The sequence below is a fragment of the Cricetulus griseus genome, assembly GCF_003668045.3.
Source record: "Cricetulus griseus strain 17A/GY chromosome 1 unlocalized genomic scaffold, alternate assembly CriGri-PICRH-1.0 chr1_1, whole genome shotgun sequence".
Taxonomy (NCBI): domain Eukaryota; kingdom Metazoa; phylum Chordata; class Mammalia; order Rodentia; family Cricetidae; genus Cricetulus; species Cricetulus griseus.
This window is the reverse complement of record NW_023276807.1, coordinates 157,051,113-157,071,599: the sequence shown is the minus strand read 5'-3', so window position 1 is coordinate 157,071,599 and position 20,487 is coordinate 157,051,113. Positions and strand designations below refer to the sequence as shown.

Sequence of the window (20,487 nt, the reverse complement as noted above, 5' to 3'; positions counted from 1 at the left end):
TGGAGGCATGGAAACTGGCATCATGCTACACACCTGTAATCCCAGTACATGGGGCTGTAATCCCTGTACACAGGGCTCAGGCAGAAGGAGCAGGCCATTGGGAAGAAATTAACTATAAGGAGAAGAGTATGAGAGTGGAAATGATGTTCTCACCATGACTCCTCCCTCAAGAGAGCCGCTAACCTCAGGGTTGATGCCTGCCATTCCTGTAGCCTGTGTATATGTGTTCAGCACAGTGTTATTTAGTATCTTAATTTACATAAAGTGCTGACTGTAACTCAGCATTAGCTTACATGTGTGTTTTATGTGGGATGTGTGCAAACAGAGGCTAGAGGCTGACAGATGTCTTCCTCTTTCCATGTCTTTCTGACATGGGGTTGCTCTCTCACTGATTTAATAAGGAGGGTGTGTGTTTAGTTCCATCTCAGCAAGAGGCAACTGGGGCAGACAGGCCTGGGATCCCTGGTCTCTGCCTCCCTGGCACTGGGATCACAGGCCCGGCTTTTTATGTGGCTACCGGGATCTAAATTTGGGTCTTCATGCTTATGCAGCAGGTACTTTTCCAACTGGGCCATCTTCCCTAGGCCCAGCATTAGATTCTGCATAAATGCATTTTTTATTTCCTCAAATGTTGCATTCTCTAGTCAACCATTCATAATTTATTATTTTCCTGACAAAAAGCAGGTACATGTTTCTGCTGTTGAGAACTTTGTGGGCAACCCGGCCAAGTCTGGTCCACAGAGAAATGATACACAGAGAAACTGTCTGCATGAGGCAAGAAGGAATCGGGTTCAGCACGACTCAGCAGCCAGGACTGGTTCAAACTTCGAGAGTCCTGACAGGGACAGTTTGTTCTTTAGGCATTTAAGTACAGTGCAATTTTGGAAAAACAAAAAAAAACCCAAACTTTGATGGTGACAACTATCATAATCCCATATGCACAATAAAGCTTAAGGCACCTTAAAGGCCTGGGGGAGGAGCAGGTGTAGACTTGGTCATACAGATATTGTAGGTCACTATGTTACAAAGTACATGTGACATCTCCCCTAAGATTACGTTCTATTGACTGAGAAACAAAGCTAAAGGTCTAGGGAGGGAAAGTCTGGGATACACATAACAATCTGGGGAATTTGGATGTGGCCTGGCCCTACAGGTAGCAAAGGTCACCAGGCTATCAACTCTATCCTCTCCCAGACTTCTGGGTGAAAATGGGTGTACATCCCTTCTGTTGAAAAGACAAGCATGTGTGCTTTACATCCCTGGTTCCCTTGGTGCTTATCTGTGAGCAAAAAGACCTCATGCCCTCTACAGAGTAATCAACATATCTGAATGCATCTAGAGTACATGTTCTTAGAGTTTTCTTTTTTTCTTGATTCAAACTAGATAATGGACAAGTGTCTTTGCTAGAAATGGAATTGCGAGGTTGGAAAGTCTGTGGTTCCTTTACATTAGATAATGTTAAATTTCGATGTAGCCCCACTCACAAGCCTGAATTCCTAGTTTACTGCAGCCATATCAACACAGTATCACTAGACTTCGAAACTGTAGATGTTTACCTGTGAAGTGATTGGATGCTGTAATATGTGGTTCAGTGGGTACTGGGGAGGGGAGATAACCACACTTTTTTGTTATTCAGTTTGGTTTTCTTTTTAGAGCTTTTAATCCTTTTCTTTGTTTCTGATTGCTTTACACTCTCTTTTTGAAGATGTGTTTTTGTTCATGTGTGTGTGAGAATATATGCTCACATGTGTGGATGTGCCTCAGGAGGCCAAAAGAAGATGTTAGACCCTTTGAGGCTGTAGTTACAGGCCTTCATGAGCTGTGCAACACAGTTGCTGAGATTCAACCCCTGGTCCTCAGGATACAGCAGCAAGCATCTTTAGCCCCTAGATGCTACTTTTTGTCAGTTACAGTGCAAATATCTCCACAGGTAGGACATGGCATATCTGTAATAAGCCAGGTTTCTGCATAAAGATTGGACCTGAAAATTTTCAAAACCGTTCCCAAATCTACTCTTGCTAGGGTTTCTTTCTCCTCACACATTTTACTATGAGCAAGAAGAAAACAGGTGGCAACTTTAGCAAGAGTACCTAGTTCCTTGATGTGCTGGCTAGTTTTATGTCAGCTGACACAAACTAGAGTCATCGGAAAGGAGAGAACCTCAGATGAGAAAATGCCTCCATAATATGGGCTGTAGGCAAGCCCTTAGGGCATTTTCTTAATTAGTGATTGATGCTGGAGGGCCCAGTGCTGTCAAACAATCCTGTACCTGTGAATATGCCATTATTCTCATTGGTTAATAAAAAGCTGACAGGCCGGTAGCCATGCAAGAGGTATAGGCGAGACAGCTATTAACAGAGGACTCTAGGAAGAAGGTGGAGTCATAGGAGACACCAGCCAGCCACCGAGGGAGCAGGACCTGCCTGTAGAAAATGAGATAATAAGCCATGAGCCACATGGCAGAGGGTAAATAAGAAATATGGGCTAATTTAAGGGTAAGAGTAACAAGCCTGAGCTTGGGACTGGGCTGTCAGGACAGTCTATAGCCCAGCCCTTTATAGGTGGCGCCATCCCTGGCTGGTAGTCCGGGGTTCTACAAGAAAGCAGGCTGAGCAAACCATGAGGAACAAGCCAGTAAACAGCACCCCTCCATGGCCTCTGCATCTGCTCCTGCCTCCAGGTTCCTGCCCTGTTTTGAGTTCCTGTCCTGACTTCCTTCACTGATGGACTATGATATGGAAGTGTAAACCAAATAAACCATTTCCTCCCCAATTTGCTTTTGGCCATGATGTTTAATCACAGCGATTGTAAACCCAGCTAAGACACTCGGGAACAGTATTCTCTCTGCAGTACTGCAAAGAACAGTGCCATTGCCATCCCACCTACATGACAAAGGAGCCTTTACCTCTAGTCTCCGATAACATTCTCACTTCTCTTGCAAGTTGCTGCTTCATCTCTCTGTCAGGAACATATTTCTGCTTTGAGGGAAGCATTTTGGCCCCACCCAGTGATTGCTGGGGACAGGTCCTGATGTGGTTGTGGGTCCCTGAACCAGGGAACGCCCCTCTAGAAACTTGATCCCAGGACTTACCAGACCTGAGATGTGCATTATTTATCAACACAGAAGAGCCATGACTTGCATGTGTAGCTAAGGAATGGCTCCCTGTGACTAACTGCTTGCTATCATGCACGGATGGGCGTTTGCTTCGTAACAAAGAACTAGGACTTAGGGAAACAAAGGGTACTTGAGCTTAGTGGCATACAGGCCATAAAAGTAGACAAATCAGAGGTAGCGAGTGATGGCTTCTACTGGAGGGCAGGGCTAAGAGAGGATGGCAGTAGTGGATGGAGAAATGGCTCAGAGGTCACCTAGGTCATCTGGCCTCCTAGGGCACTAGGCACACATAAGGTGCACAGAAATACAGGCAGGCAAAACACACACATACATAAAATAATAAAAATAAAGATTCCTTTTTTTTTCTTATGGTAGAGGGATGGGAACACCCAAACAAAATGAATTCCCAAGTTTCTTGTAACATTTGGCTATTTGATTATAGGCAACTCTGCTATTCATAAGAATGCTCCGGTCTTACCAAGGTGACTTTACAAATTCAGTCTCTCTGATATTGGGGACACTAGAGGAATCGAGGGGGCTTCAGGTTGGTGATTTGCTAACGTAGGCTTTGGATTCAAACAACTCAACAGAGGAAGGCAAAGGCTCCTCAGCCTGTGGCCCCGGGCAGGTGACTTCCCTCCAAGGTCTGTCACCAGTAAAATGTGAGTTAATTAGGAGATGTCATTTGGCTTGTGTTGATAAATAGGAATCAGCAAAATTAACAGCACACAGATGTTTAAATGATTAGCTTTTTCTTGGGGGTTTTGAACCGAAGTTCTGCCCTTCAGAGAGTTTTAAAATGAGCAAATGCAGACTAAGGAGACAACGATGCCTTTCTATTACAGTAGGGCTTTAACGCCCTGGACCACAGAGGTGTGAAGCCGCCTCAAATTGTGAGTGAGAAGCGGTTTTAATCCTGACGGTGCAGGAGGCGGCTGTCACTGCTTGAGTTCCTGGCCACGGGTGGGGCGACGTAGGTCAGGCTCCGCCTTCAGTGCTAGCACCGCCCCGATGCCTCCCCCTTCACTTTCCGGACCCGTAAAGGCTCGGTGGTGGGGTGGTGGCCTCAGGAGTCCGAGCCATGGGTAACCGAGCCACCGGAGCTGCGGGCCATGGGGCACACCTGGCACTGGCTCTGCTGCTGCTGCCGGGGCCCTGGCTGTCGACTGGCGTCCCCGGAGCTCCGCCACTCTTCAACGTCAGTATGGACGCGGCCCCGGAGCAGCGCTGGCTGCCGATGCTGCAGCACTACGACCCGGACTTTGTGCGCGCCGCGGTGGCGGAGGTCATCGGGTGAGCGCGGGACAGGTCCTGTGAACTTGCAGCCAGACTCTGCCCCTCCCCTCGGTGCTGCACCGGTGCCCTTCCCTCTGCTCCATGCAGCGCCCAGAGGGTGGCTGACACAACAAGGCCGGTTAGGCTCTCAAGTTCGGGATCTCTGGTGGCAGGCGCGTCTTCCAGACGTTTTCCGGGTCAGGGGGGATGCACAAGGTGTCACTCAGTCGGCTAAACTGCAGAGTAGGGCATGCAGCCCACTAGCCTGCCCATCCCGGACCAGCCTGCCGTCCTTTCTCTCCAGGGTGCTTGGCACTCACTGGAGATGGAGACGAGTGCTCTACCATTGGGTGTTAAATCAGCCCTTATAATTTTTATTTTTGAAGTCTTTCTGGGAGTTTGACCCTGATCCGATGAGTATATGGACACAACACAAATTGCACTTGGTGGGGGGGGAGGGGGTTGTGGGGTTTTTTGTTTTTGTTTTGGCGGTGGGGGGCAGGTTGCAGGGGAGAGAGGATGGACCATGGAGGAATAGGAAGCTAGTGTGATATGGGTGCGTTATATGAAATTCCCAAATAATTAATAAAAATACTATGTTGGGAGCAAAAAATTTGAAGCCTTGCTGTGTAGCATAAATTGGCCTTAATTGTGAGCCTCCAGCCTCAGCCTCCTGAGAGCTGGGATTATGACCCTACACTACCGCTCCTGCTCAGTCCCTCAGCTTTGGATTCTGGGAATGGAGCAGCATGGTGCAGCGCTTCAGATCTGGGAAAATCTAGACTCTTAACGTCCCTCTCCCTTAGTCCACACACACTTGCACCCTGCGTACTCTGAGCAGGAGACACAAGCTTCGTGCACTTTCGTTTCTAGCGACAGGGTCCCCCAGTGGGTACTGGAGATGATCGGAGAGGTGGTGTCGAAGGTGGAGAGCTTCCTGCCCCAGCCCTTCACTGATGAGATCCGCGGCATGTGCAACTTCCTCAACCTCAGCCTGGCCGACGGTATCTTGGTCAATCTGGCCTATGAGGCCTCCGCGTAAGTGCCCCATACGTAGGAGGGTGGATTAAAGTCAATTGACTGTCACCTGCCCGAGACTGTCACCCACAATGAGTGGGTGGCTGTATGTTTGTTGTGAGATAAAATTAGATAGTCACTGCAGTTTGGAAACCACCTTAGGTCTCTGAGTCCCTGGGGAAATCTGAGCAGCATGTATCTGTCCGGTGGACTTCCCAGGGGAAGCAGCGGCTCTATGTAAAACTTTGTTTTATCTTGTCATCAATCTAGAGGTCATGCCACTTTCCAAACTGCTCAAGGGTTGGGGCGATGGCTCTGTGGGTGAGGGTGCCTGTGGCGGATGGAGTGAACCTGAATTCAGATCCCTGGCTGGGTATGGCCTCATGTGCTTCCCGGGGTGGGAGAAGAGAGGAGGATCATGGGAACTTGCTTTTTCAAGTTTAGTGGGAGAACCTGTTGTCTAAAAAGCAAAGTGTGGGTGGAGGGGTTCGGTTCAATGTGAGCGTGAGTTCAGTTCAATCCCTGAGACGTGGTAGAAGGAGAGAACTGACTACCATTGCTTGTCCCCTGACTTCAGAAGCACACTGTGGTACATGCACTCTCCCCTCTCCCACACAAACGAAAACAAGGTAGAAGCAGTAGAGGAAGACCCCCGAGTGCCACACTTACTACTTCCCACTCTGCATAGACAGCCAGTAGATGCCAATAGCTCCTGGCTGCCTTAAGCCAGGCAGCAGCTGCGCACACCTTTAGTTCCAGCACTCAAGGCAGGTAGGTCTCTGAGTTCAAGGCCAGCCTGGTCTACAGAGCTAGTTCTAGGACAGCCAGGGACACACAGAGAAACCCTGTTTCTCTAAAAAAAATAAATGAATAAGTAAAATAAGATTTTTTAAAAAAAAATGATGAATGAAAGGAAGTTCGTGGAATAACAAACTATTCTTTGGCAACTTCCCAGAAGAGCGGAGTCCCTATGTGATCTACTGCCTGCCTTTCAGGGGAAGACTCCTGTGTACTCTAGCCTGTTAAACTCAAGTGCCTTTCAAAGGGAACTAAGTTAATATTACTCTGTGTCTCAGGGTAAGGCATTTAAATTGCCTAATTTTCTTTGTAAAGCACCCTTAGGGTCAGGTTGGAAATGCTCTGCCCTCACTTCTGAAGCCTGGCTGTGTGAGCTATGTCCTACTGAATCTTTGTAGCCTCAGGCCACCAAGGAGCACAGCCCTGGGGGGGGCGGGGGAAGGTGGCATCTTCTGGTTTGTGATGTGGAAACCAAGCCTCAGAGAGAACACTTGCTGGCTCTCTGGTGGCTGGTGAGTTCCAAGGCTGCCCATAGTACCTCTCCCAAAGCAGAGGCATGTCCTTGTCACCTGTGCTTCTGCTGGAGGGGTCATATTGAAAGACTTGCACACCAGGAATGGTGGTGGAATGGTGGTGCACACCTTTAAACCTGGCATTTGGGACACAGGGGTAGGAGGATCTCTGTGAGTCTGAGGCCAGCCTGGTCTAGATGGTGAGTTACAGGATGTGCCCAAAAAAGACTTGGCAATGGTGATCCCCTTGGTGGTCCTCTTGCCACCATTCAGAAAATACCAACTTTGAGATCACTCCTGTAGACTTTAACCATTCACCACGTTACCTTTGAGGTCAAGATCAGAAACCTTAGGAGTCAAAACCTCACCAAGCTTTCTTCTTTCAACAAACCAAGCAGTGAAGTAATACAGGTTTTTTCCTAATTATAAAAGTAACAGTGAATCAGCACAAAAAAATAAGTCGTACAGAAAAGTTTATTTTAACGATATTTTTTATTCACTCATTTATTTATTTTGTGGCAAGGTTGCTCTGTCTGGCCTGAAACTGTCTGTCTATGTACAACAGGCTGGCCTCAAACTCACAAAGATCTACCTGCTTTTGCCTCCCAAATGCTGGGATTAAAGACGTGCACCACCATCACCCAGCTCTGGTATTCCTTTTAATGTGTGTGTGTGTGTGTGTGTGTGTGTGTGTGTGTGTGTGTGTGTGTGTGTGTTTGCCCTAACTACATAATATGAAGATGATAACTTGGACTAGCTTAAATAACATGTTGATAGGTAACATACCGGCAAGCAGAGTTCAGAGGTCTTGCTATGCCTTGCATACACACAGGATGTGGGGAAGATTAAACTCTCATCTGATTCATCTGTAGCAGCTTTGTGTGGGCCAATTGAAGGGTCTAGATGCATTGTGTCCAGTTGTATCTTCCAGCCAATTGTCGTTCCATATCCTTGTACAAGAGCATATTATAGCGGGGCTGGAGAGATGGCTCAGAGGTTAAGAGCACCGACTGTTTTTCCAGAGGTCCTGAGTTCAATTCCCAGCAACCACATGGTAGCTCACAACCATCCATAATGCCATCTGGTGCCCTCTTCTGGTGTGCAGAGTGTTGTATACATAATAAAAAAATAAAATCTTTTTTAAAAAAAAAGCATATTATAGCATCTATGTCAACAATAAGGAAGAAAACCTGATCCTTTGAGGATTTGTTTCAAAAACAGAAATCTCATTCTTGGTTCCTGTTGTCTTCATTCTTGTTGGTATTATCCCTTTGCTCAGATTCTGCACCAGTATTGTGGCCCAAGATTCCCAAGGCCACATTTACCACGGCAGGAACCTTGACTACCCCTTTGGAAATGTCTTGCGAAAGATGACGGTGGATGTGCAGTTTCTAAAGAATGGACAGGTACAACCATGTGCACAAGATACAGAAATCAGGGGCAAGTATAGCCACACCCACAAGGTGCAAAGATGGGGGCCAGTACAACCATGCACACAAGATACAGAGATCAGCCGGGCGTTGGTGGCACACGCCTTTAATCCCTGTACTTGGGAAGCAGAAGCAAGTGGATCTCTGTGAGTTCGAAGCCAGCCTGGTCTACAGAGCGAGTTCCAGGACAGCCTCCAAAGCAATGCAGAGAAACCCTGTCTCAAAAAAACCCCAATATATATATATATATATATATATATATATATATAATATAGAGAGAGAGAGAGAGAGAGAGAGAGAGACTGAGATCAGTGGCAGGTACAACCATGCTCACAAGGTGCAGAGATGGGGCAGGTACAGCCATGTGCTCAAGACGCAGAGGTCCTCTATTGAACCATCTCTCCTCTGTTGAACCATCTCTGTAGGCTCTAAAAGAGCTTTGTGGTCTTTTCATTTGCTTGTTTTATCAATTGTTTCTTTGTAACTGCATTGTAGGGCTCTTTATTTTTTTTTTATTGTGTATGTGTGTGTATCTGAGTGGGAGTAAAGTGAATCTAGCGTTCCAGGCAGGTGTGAGCTGCCCTCGGGTTGCAGGACGTGAGGCTCAGTCCTTGGTGGGAGCATCATATGCTTTTACTCACAGAGCCAAACCATAGGTTTTAATTGCAGGACTAATACACTCCCACCACACTCCTGGGGATGGCAAGGTGGCACACAGAATGTCTAGGGACAAAGATCAATGAAGAAACTAAGGCCTTCTTCTCCCTTACAGTTCAGTCACCCAAGTTATTTTCACAGCCAGATAGAGCAAACTTGAATAATGCAGTGAAGGTTATTAGTATAATATTAAGTTTGGTTTGGTTTTGTTATTTTGAGACAGGGTTTCTCCGTGTAGCCCTGGTTGTCCTGAAACTCACTGTGTAGACCAGACTGGCCTTGAACTCGAAGATATCTACCTGTTGGGTGTTGGGATTAAAGGCATGCATCACCATGCCTAGCTTTAATATTAAGTTTTAAAAACAAAAATACTACTCTAGGTATATTTTAATTTCTCAAAATCTAAAAATATTTGTTAGCCATTATAAACGGTACAAACTGTGCAGAATGGATGCTTCTAGATACTTCCAGGAACACAGCCTGAGGAGCATTGCTGATGGTGCCTCTCAACCTCTGCAGCTTGTGACTTGGTTTACGGTGATGATGTCGTGTTAAATGAAAGCCGGTTGCAGGGTGACTTAAAGCGTTTGAACTTTAATCTGGCTGTTATCGGTGAGCCATTCCAATGGTTTAATTCCCTTAGTTCCACAGACTTTATAAATGTAGAGTGTTTGTCTCTTGTCATGAACTCAAAACCATTTCCAGTCACACTCCATTTGCTACCTTTAGAATGGAAGTCTTCTGGGTGAATATTGTTTCATAGACACACAGAATGCAAAGGGATAGAAACAACGAGTTATGGTGAAATCTGCTGGTTCAGTGTCATATCTTTAGGGTTTTTTTAGTAGTCTGACTTAACAGACAGTCTGGTAACTACCATGACTTGTGCATAGTGTCACCCAGGGTGGTGGTACAAGTCATCTACAACTACGGTCACCTGTCTCCAAGTACCAGCAAGGTCCTCTGAAAAAAACACAGGCATAGTTGTTACTTCATGCTTTGCCAAGCACGTTCACTAAAAAGCATTTTGGAGAGCCAGGTGTAATACAGGTGGATATCAAGGCCAGCCTGGTCTACAGAGCAAGCTCCAGCATAGCCAGGGCTACATAGAGAAACTGTCTTGAAAAACAAAACAAAGAAGCAGTTTGGTTCTAGTTTGGTTAGGGAAAGGAAAGAGGCACACCCCACTCCCATCCATCTCATTTGCTGAATTCTGTCCATAGATCCCTCTCCTGACAAGGTTAAAAACCCTTGTTCTAGAATATGTTTTGGAGTTTCATTCTGTTATGTTGAAATCTCTAAGGGGAAAGAAAAATCCAGGAAGCTGGGTATGGTGGCATACCCAGAATCCTAGAAGCAAAGGCAAGTAGATCTTTGTGAATTTGAGGCTATCCTAGTCTATATAGCAAGTTCCAGGCTATCTAGGCCTACATAGTAGGGCACTGTCTCAGCAAACAAACAACTCAGGGAGGTGTAGGGGAATTAAGTGATTTCAGTTTGCACTCTGCTGGGTGGTAAATGATGCCTTTTTTCTTGATTTCAGGTTGCATTCACGGGGACTACTTTTGTGGGCTATGTAGGATTATGGACAGGTCAAAGTCCACACAAGTTTACAGTTTCTGGTGATGAACGAGGTAATTTAAAAATTCCTGAGCATTTTAAAGCAAATCCTTGTTGAGGTCTTCTAAGTGTTTCCTTCACTCTCAACCAACAGATTATGAGAAAGGAAACTTCCAGCCACCTCCACTTCCACTCGTGAGGGAAGGAAGACAGAGAGTAGTCTTGTAAGCATGAGGGTAACCTCAGGTGGTGCCTGGGACTGCAAAGGAAGGACTGAGGGATGACCTGATGGAAGGTGCAGAGGCATTCGGAATAGGTTGTTATTAGGGTCAAGGGTCAGGGGAGCACTGATCCATGTCATCCCAGTCTGGGTCTGCAGAGACAAGAGGAAGATATCTCTGTGGTCTGACAGAGATATATGCATACATACATACTATTGGTATAATTCAGAAATGTAGGTTGTGTAGTTATGGCAATAGCTATTACTATTGGTATAGTCCAGAAATGAAGCACAGTTGGTGTAGTTACAGCAGGGAGTAGGGACATTGGAGGTGTAGAGGAGACCATGGCCATGTGCAAGGCTGTGATGAGCATGGTGAGTGTTTGGATTTTAACCAGAATAGAAGGCATAGGAGGGTTTCATGCCAAAGAGTGAACAGCCCCCCCCACTCTCTCACACACACACACATAGACAGACAGACACACACACTCTCTCACACACACATACACTCTCTCTCACACACACACATACAGACAGACACTCTCACACACACACTCTCTGTCACACACACACATAGACAGACACACTCTCTCACACACACATAGACATACTCTCTCACACAGACACCCCTCTCTCTCTCTCTCTCTCTCTCTCTCTCTCTCTCTCTCTCTCTCCACACACACACACACACACACACACACACACACACACACACACACGTACATTTGAACCAGTATTATCCTTTTGTATCTCACACATACATTTGAAACAGTAGTCTCCCTTGAATCAGCCTGCCGAATGCTGGGACTGCAGAAGTACTACCATCCTAGCCTGATTTATGTTTTGACCAACTTTGGCTGCTCAGTAGAGACTGGACTCTGCTGGGTTAAGACAGAGTCAGAGGAATGCTAAGGAGCTATTGAATTCATCCAGGTCCATGACCCTGCCCACAGGCAACCTTGTGAACCTCTTGGATTTAACATGCACATGCTCAAACATTTTCTCACCGAAACAGGTAGGGCTATTCCTAGGGACCATACATGATGCAGGGTTGGAAACAGGCTACAAAATGAAATGATAGCTATCAGGTAGAAGAGGCGGTTCCCAAGCTGATCTCCTGGGACCTGAGCCAGCTGTTTGCTGACAACTCCATGTCATTATGCAAACCTCATGATGACATTGTTTAGTTTCATAATATGTGGGAAGTCCAGGAAGATGAGACCTCTTGCCTCTGTGCCCAGGGGCCTGCTGCTAAGGAAGAGCAGAGTGTTCACACACATTCCTCATCTGATGGGACCTGGCTGGCATCATGTGGTTATTGCTTCATTTGGATAGGCATATTCATATATATATATATATATATATATTATATATATATATTTCATATAGGCTTATTCATATATATATGAATATATTATCATATAGGCTTATTCACATATATATGAATATATATTATTCATATAGGCTTATTCACATATATATGAATATATATTATTCATATAGTCTTATTCATATATATATACATATATATATGTATATATATATATGGTTGTTTTTTGTTTTGTTTTGTTTTTTGATACGTTTTCCCTGTGATAGGTCTGGCTGTCCTGGAACCCACTATGTAGCAGAGGCTGGCCTCAGTCTCAGAGATCCACTTGCCTCTTCATCCCAAGTGTGGGGATTAAAGGTGTGCACCACTGCCACCTGGCTCAGTATTCAGCTTTTTATATCCATGCATTTATTCAAAAATTTCTCAGTTTTCAATTATGAATGAATCTGAGTCTCAACTAGCATGTCCAAACTACAGCATGACAATGTTAAGAGTGTGTGTGTGTGTGTGTGTGTGTGTGTGTGTGAGAGAGAGAGAGAGAGAGAGAGAGAGAGAGAGAGAGACATCTACAAATGTATATATTTATTTAAACAGGCTTTAGTTTCATTGTCTTATGAATTAAGATGTTTGTTAAACTAATTATTGGAACGTGAGCAAGTTAAAGTAGCTGAGTTGGTCTGTAACATACAACTTCAATGAAATTCAGTCACATTTAAACTTATTAAAGATACGTCAAAAAGACAAAGTTTGCCACATCCTTCCTAATATTTGTCAAGTAGCCTCCCTTGAAAGGAACAGAATTTAATTTTGCCTGAGATAATTATTGGTAGAGTGATTTTATCCAATATAATCACTATTGAATCAGGTACAAAAGATTCTGTTTGCAAAACCTGAGGGAAGCTGGGCATGATGGCACACGTCTGTATCCCAGCTCTCTGGAGGCTGAGGCAGAGGAGTATCACATTGGAAGTCTGCCTTGGGCTGCATAGGAAGATCCTGTCTCAAAAATAAAGAAAAGAGGAAAAAATGAGGAATCAGTGAATATCTGCATGTTTTTGTTTATTACTATATATATATTACATATAGTAATTAATATATATATATATAGTATTAATATATATATTCACTTGTGTATAGATGTTTTTATGATTGGTTGACTCTCAGACTCAGAGCCAGTGAGATGACTTAGCAGGAAAGGGCACCAGACATCACTTCCGAGGATCTGAGTTTGATCCCCGGGACCCACATAGCAGAAGGAGAGGACTCACTCCTGAAGGTTGTCCTCGGACTCTCAAATACATGCTGTGGCACACACACCTAAACATACAATAAAAGTAAATATGGAATAAATGTAGCAAAAACTTTTTATTTAAGAAATACTGTTTGAATGGTGTTTGGATCTGACCTGCTGCTTCTTTACATATGCAGATAAAGGCTGGTGGTGGGAGAATGTGATCGCTGCGATTTCTCTGGGACACTCCCCAATCAGCTGGCTCATCCGAAAAGTGAGTACAAGTATTGAGTCCATCTCACCCAAGCTCATCTAAACAGAGGGGCCACGCTGCAGGGCTTTGTGTCCTTTAACAGGATTGGTATTTTCCCCCAAGAAGAATAAACAATGCGGTTTTTTCCAGTGCATCCGTCTTTCCATAGTAAACATTAATGATAAAGCTAGGTACTGACTAACAATTACAAGGGCAGATAGTAACATTCTGTTACAATAGAGACAAGAGTCGGGGTGACCTGAGCTCAGCTCTGAGTTGTACAGAGCGGCCTGGGTGCTATAAGGGAAGAATGAGGGAATGAAGAAGGGGTGAAGGGAGACTTAGAAGGGTCAGAGAAGACACACATGAAGTAAATGTAAATTAAATAATAAAAATATCTCATCTTTCCATCAATATGTACAAGGGCCTTATGGCTTATGTGACTTGTGATAGAACCTTTGGGAACACTAGCTTTTGAATTGTCCTTTCATTGACCCCTCTCCTACCCCCATACATCTATGTGCCTAGGTAGGATGGTAACTGTGGAATGTCTTTCTCTCCAAGTGACAATAGTGACTGTGAAGGTGGAGGGGACTGGGGGTCCCTACAGCAAGGTGTTCTCAGCATCTGAATTTAGTGAAAGAGCGCCAATGGCAGTGAGGAGCTGGAGAGGGACCCTCTTCACTGTGCGCAGCTCAGACCTTTGCGTGTCTCCACAGACTTGGCCTGGCTCCTCGTCCTAATGCCGCATGCCATCTCTCTGTCCCAAGCCTTTGTCAGTTGAGTCCATTGACCTGGAACTCAGTCCCACATCCACTCCGAACCCTGAAGCCACCATCACAGTGACTCCTGCCTGTCTCTTGGTACCTGAACTCTTGTACCCTAAGAGAGGATGGGTTCCTTGTTGTGGCTTCCATCATTATTTTACCATGTCACCATTGCTTGGTTATGGCATTGTATTCTTGGAAATTTTTCTGAGAGCAAGAATGAGGTCCTGGCTTCCTCCAGCCCATGGCCTGGTGCAGATCAGTGATCAACAGTGGCTGTGGAGATTACAAATGAATAGGGAGATGTGGTTGGTCAAAACTCATGCCACCAAGACTGGGGGAGCCAACTCTAGGGCTAGCTGACCGTCTGTCCTTTTGCAGTCGGCTCTCTGCCAAAGTTGAGGGGTTTGTCAGTGCTGTTTTGGTTTCTTCTCAGGAACCCCAGTGACTACCGGATAAATCAGGGGTACATGTTATAGCCATAGCTTAGTTTAGTTAGCATCAAGAGGCTGTGCTTTGGAATATGTGTCATGCCCCGTGGGCCTCTCCCTTGGATGACGTTACCAATACTGGTTTGTCTTTTTGTTCAGACCCTGAGTGACTCAGAAAACTTTGAAGCCGCTGTTTACACTCTGGCCAAGACTCCCCTCATTGCTGATGTTTACTACATTGTTGGGGGTACCTCGCCCCGTGAGGGGGTAGTCATCACCCGGAACAGAGGTGGCCCAGCGGACATTTGGCCTCTTGACCCGTTGAATGGAGCGTGAGTAGAACTGCAGTCTCTTCATCAAATCTTTATTTGCTGAAGTAGAAATTATTTTTGCATTTTAATATTTCTTCTAAATGTCCCTGGATAAGGTGAGCTGACACACTCCATTGCAGGTGGTTCCGAGTTGAGACAAATTATGATCATTGGAAGCCTGTACCCAAGAGGGATGACCGAAGGTAGATTCTTTTTGTTCTTGTCTTGTTTTGTTTCATTGAGAAAGGGTCTCACTCTGCAGCCCAGGCTAGCGTGGAACTCACTTTAAAACCAAGGCTAACCACAAATTCAGAGTAATCCTCAGCCTCCCTGGTATGAGATTAGAGGCATGAGCCTCCATACCCAGCCCTGTAGGTAGACTTCCAATATTTCTAATGGTCAGGAGACTGTCCCCTTCCCACAACAGGGACCTACAGGTGACATCTCCTTCCAGAAAATATGGCTGACCCCTCACCAGGGTCTGGAAGGGTAGAGAGTACAGGGTGTGGAGGAGGGCAGTGGGGAGGACCTCTTGGTAGTTAGTTGGTAGAGGCTAGAAGGGTGAGGTTGGCCCTGGCTTCAGGATCAAGGAGCCCTGGATTCCATCATGAACCCTACCAATGAGTCTGTGGAGCCACTAGGCTCTTTGTTCACCTACCTGAAAGTGTAAGGGAAGGGTTGAATAATGGGCTACTGCTGTAAGACTTTATTCGGAAGAAAGTCATTACCCATTAATCAATCAGTCAAACCGGACAGTGATAATGCATGCCTTTAATCCCAGCACTCTGTGATTTTGAGGCCAGCGAGTTCCAGGACAGGCTCCAAAACTACACAGAGAAACCTTGTCTTGAAAAAAAAAAAATCAGTCAATTGCCCTGCTGATATGAGGGCTTGCATTGCCCTTTCTAATGTGGACTCGCCAATCATTTGGTTACAGGGAGTAGCATATCTCACTAATCTCTATTCTCCCACTGGTTTGGCAATAGTTGATTTCTGCAGCAATTGTCCCAATTTCCTTGAGCACATGGGATGGGAGGGGGGGAGTTGTCAAGCTGAATGAATCAGATGACTCAGGAGAGAAGGTTGAGAGCCAGAATCTGTTTGCAGGAGACTGGGCCTTACACTGTGCCTCTGAAAATGGCATCTGATATGGGTCAGAGTTTCCTGAGGCACCTTGTGACCTTTGATCCATTGTCCTTACAGAACACCAGCCATCAAAGCCCTAAATGCCACAGGGCAAGCACACATTAGCCTGGAGGCCCTCTTCCAGGTAACTCCATCTTCATGCTTAGCTTCTCTAGGGTGCTATTGTCCTAAGAGTATGAAAAAACTGCTCTAAAATCAAGAAAAATGTTGCAGTAAAAGTTCTATAAAAGTTGAAAAAAAAAAAAAGTTGAGCCAGGTGTTGGTGGCTCACGCCTTTAATCCCAGCACTCGGGAGGCAGAGGCAGGCGGAACTCTGTGAGTTCAAGGCCAGCTAGTCTCCAGAGCGAGTGCTAGGATAGGCTCCAAAGCTACACAGAGAAACTCTGTCTTGAAAACCAAAAAAAAAAGTTGAAAACATTTTAAAAGTCACTTAATGTTTTCTGAGTTTGGGTCTATATGGTAGTGTAACAGTCTTCATCTAAGCTTCTCTTCATATTAAAAGAAATAAGCATAGTTAGAATATGTGTTTGTTGTTTAAAAGAGAAAGAATGGGAGATGGAGAGATGGCTCAACAGTTAGAGCACTGATTTGCTCTTCCAGAGGACCCAGGTTCAATTCCCAGCACACACATGGTGGCTCACAGCTGTAACTCCAGTTCCATGGAATTTAACACTCTCACAAATACATATACATGCAGGCAAAACACTAATGCACATGAAATAAAAATAAATTAATTTTTAAAAAAGAGAAAGAACAAGGATTTAAAAATCTGTTACAAGGGCTGAAGAGATGGTTTAGCGGTTAAGACCACTGATAGTTCTTCCAGAGGTCCTGAGTTCAATTCCCGGCAACCACATGGTGGCTCACAACCACCTTGAATGACATCTGGTGCTCTCTGCTGGCATGCAGGCGGAAGACTGTATACATAATAAATAAACAAAATCTTTAAAAAAAAAATCTCTAACAAGCACCCTGAGATACATGGAAATGTTAAGTGGTTATTTTTTTTTATAAACTTTTATTTAGTGTGTGTGTGTGTGTGTGTGTGTTTGTCATGCCACACCATACACAAGGAGCTCAGAGGACAACTTATGGGAGGACAACTTCTACCATGTGGGTTCCAGGGATTGAGCTCAGGTCATCGGGCTTGGTAGCAGCTTCTTTACCTGCTAAGCCATCGTGCAGGGCGAGTGGTTGTAGTCCCCTTATAGGCACTCCACCTGTGTTTCTTCTACCTTTTAATATTTTCATAATATGATTTTTTTCCTATGCAGGTTTTATCTGTGTTTCCTGTTTATAACAAGTAAGTGGCATGTTCAGCACATCTTCTGGGAAAATGATTTTCCCCTAGGACAAATGTTACTGTGACCAGGTAACCCAAGTTTCAGAGCAAAAGCTCTGGTACTAGCAGCCTTTAAACGCTAGCTTAGTGCCTGTCCTAATATGCCAGTTCAAGAGAAGCATATTGGAGGAATACAGAGAAAGGCGAGTCAATCAGGGTGCTGGGAAGAGGAACAAATAAGGGATCAGTGAGTCTAAGCTAGTCTTCAGGAAGCTGGCAGGTGGGTAAGTTAAACAGAGGAAGAATTGGGGCAAGAGTCTAAAGTAGGTCCTCCTGGTGATGCTGTCCCATTCTGCTCCATTCTGGTTATGCAGGGGCTCTGAAGAAGTCCTCACTCTTAAGGGGACAGGCTGGCTCTCTGGAGATGAGTTCCCTCCAGGTGCAGCCTGGCCATCTTAGATGATTTCCCGGCCTTGTGGGTGGGGGATGGGGTGTCATTCAGGCTGTGCTGTTTCTGGAACCCAAGTTGATGCAGGTTTAGGATAATGCCTGGGGGCGTTTAGATGCATTTGGGGAAACTGGAACAGGACAGTGTAAAAATAGATGGTAAGATGCGTCCGTATATCTTTGTTTTTCTTTCCTTTTTTTTTTTTTTTTTTTTTCCAAGACAGGGTTTCTCTGTGGCTTTGGAGGCTGTCCTGAAACTAGACCAGGCTGGTCTTCCACCTGCCTCTGCCTCCCAAGTGCGGGGATTAAAGCATGCACCACCTATGCCCAGCTCTTTCTTTTCTTCTTTCTTTTTTCTTCCTTCCTTCTTTTTTTTCTTTCTGAGACTGAGTTTCTGTGGGTAGCCCTGGCTGTCCTGGAACTCACACTGTAGACCAGGCTGGCCTTGAACTCATAGATCTGCCTGCCTCTGCCTTTCACCATCAGGCAATTGTGTTTCTCTTTTTATGTATTTATTCTTTTGATTTTTAAAAATATTGCTTTACATTATGATTGCTGGTATTATTATTATTCCTCCCCCCTTTAGCCTGTGCTCTTGACAGCTGTAGTCTGTGAGCTAGGGTTTCTCTGACTTGCAGCGTGTGATTTTACTCACACACTCTCCTAAGGGGAGGGTCACAGGAAGCCCCTAGTGTGCTCTGAGGCATGGCTGTGCAGAAGTTGGGGCGGTTCCCTTTCACCATGACAGCAAAGAATAGGCGATGACTCCGTTAGATGAAGCCCCGCACATAGGGTGATGTCACTCACTACCACAGTGTAATGCTTTGAGGAGTCAGCATTTAAAAGTCCAACTTGGCTTTCAATAGTATTTCAAAATAGGAAGAAAAACCACTTAGATCTCTTGCTTTCCATTTTAGACATTCTGCCTCTTTGCCTTCTTATCCCGAATCCCAAAAGATGGGGAAGGGCATCATATGGGAAGGTGAGACACACATAAGAATTGGTCTTGTTCTTTCAGCTGCACAATCTATACCACAGTGATGAGTGCTGCCGAGCCTGACAAGTACATGACTAGGGTGCGGAACCCAAGCTGAAGGTAAGCAGAGGTACAAGTGGGCCCAGGCCGGGCTGTGAAGGATTTGACATTTGTTATTGCTTGCAAGGGAGGGAGTGGCAAGTGCTTCTCACACACCATGGTGACCTTCTAAGACTTAAAGGTACATGATATTTTCAGATAAACATTTAGCATATGATGGCCAATAGGTATTTTTTTAAAGTTTACATGACACTGAGATCTCTCTGCCCATTGCCGCTTAACAAACGCTGCTCTTGAGGCCCAGGGTTACCTTCTCACATACCAAGGGGCAGAGATTTAGGGAGACCCATGTGTCCCCAGAGCAATAGTGAGGCCTAGTGTCTCAGAAGGCAGATCCTGAAGGCAAGTGGCCCTCACAGAGTTTACCTGAAGGTACCAGTGAGCCCACAGGGAAGAGGAAAGACACAGGGGACAAAGGGTCTCCTTGTAGACAGCACCTGCCATCAGGGCCCTAGGCTACTGCTTAGGTCTCCAGATTGGTAAGATGGTTTGGTCAGTGTTTTATCCTGGAAATGAAAAAACATTACATTTTCTTGAATTTTTGTTTGAATTAAATGCATGTATTTTCTTTTCCCTACCAGGTGATGATTGTCCAAGAGTTGCATTTAAAAGACTAAGACGGAGTGAAAGTGCACTGTTTGATGAGTAGTGTGGGCTCCTCCTCATTCAGCTTGTCTGCCTTGTGGGGCATCTCTGGGCTCATGTCTCTCTGGGGGGAGCTGGGGAGTAGCCCATTGTCTTGCATCTTCCCCATTCCTGGTCCTCTTGATCATCCTTAACAAACCACCCTGGCTGGAACAACGCAGATAACCTGTGTCCAAGATCAGGCTCTATCTGGCCGGTCTCAGTTTCTCATAATTCTCTCTTGCTACTTCTGCCTTTCTATTGAAGAAGTGAAGGGGCACAACGATTGTCTTGTGGACAAGCCTGGGATAAGTTTTCTCTAAGTCTGGGCTGCAGCCTATGGCAGAATTTGCCTAGCAAGTGTGAAGCCCTGGCTTCTGTCCACAGCACCACAGAATAAAGAAATACATAAGTCTTCTCTGAAATGTGCAGAACTGTAGTTTGAGTAGAATTTGTTTGAAGGTATGCGTATTTCCGTATAGTGGCACTCACTTTTTATAAAATCCTAACATATTTTTTTAATGTGGACCTTATTTTAAAAAAAAACCAACTACTTTCTTACTACTTTTGAAAATTATATGAAACCAAATAATTTCCTGTCATTGTTTATCATTTGTTAATAAAATGTCAAAAGATGTCAGGGAGAATAAAAACTTGGAAGACATTGAGTGTTGTGTTCTACCTGATTACCCTGAAACCTTATGCTTCTGTTTTTAAATATAATTTATTATTTTATATATTTCCTACTGGGTGTGGGAAAGGGAAGTGAGTATAGATTTCTTTGTAAATATTCATGGGTGGTTTGATACCTATTTAATATACTCAGGTATCTTAGAATGAAAAATGACCTGGGATTAACAATCGTCTCATCTCAGCCTCATCCATGGAAAAGGCAGGAGCACGCATGCACGCACGCACACGTGCACCCCTCCCACACACATACACACACACACACACACACACACACACACACACACACACACAC

General features: G+C 45.0%; 1 protein-coding gene across 3 annotated transcripts; it reads left to right on the top strand.

Moving 5' to 3' along the window:
- The first annotated feature begins 131 nt into the window (after positions 1-131).
- Naaa (N-acylethanolamine acid amidase) lies at positions 132-20,170 on the top strand. Of its 3 annotated transcripts, XM_027388411.2 has the most exons (11): positions 132-4,408; positions 5,264-5,428; positions 7,997-8,123; positions 10,348-10,438; positions 13,343-13,419; positions 14,756-14,928; positions 15,048-15,110; positions 16,111-16,177; positions 17,328-17,356; positions 18,801-18,878; positions 19,460-20,170. In XM_027388411.2, exons 1-10 carry the CDS (start codon positions 4,197-4,199, stop codon positions 18,874-18,876), a joined length of 1,080 nt encoding a protein of 359 aa, XP_027244212.1. In that variant the 5' UTR covers positions 132-4,196; the 3' UTR covers positions 18,877-18,878; positions 19,460-20,170. The 3 variants fall into 3 exon arrangements, 1 of the variants encoding a protein (XP_027244212.1); XR_004772262.1 differs by lacking the exon at positions 16,111-16,177; XR_004772261.1 differs by lacking the exon at positions 19,460-20,170 and having other exon boundaries at positions 17,328-17,425.
- The last annotated feature ends 317 nt before the right edge of the window (positions 20,171-20,487 follow it).

Bases quoted from the DNA above. Each gene is read 5' to 3' on its own strand.
- Naaa (XM_027388411.2), top strand. From the start codon at position 4,197: ATGGGTAACCGAGCCACCGGAGCTGCGGGCCATGGGGCACACCTGGCA. The intron at 16,178-17,327 runs GTAACTCCATCT...TTTCCTATGCAG, and splicing joins GCCTGGAGGCCCTCTTCCAG to GTTTTATCTGTGTTTCCTGT. The intron at 17,357-18,800 runs GTAAGTGGCATG...TTGTTCTTTCAG, and splicing joins GTGTTTCCTGTTTATAACAA to CTGCACAATCTATACCACAG.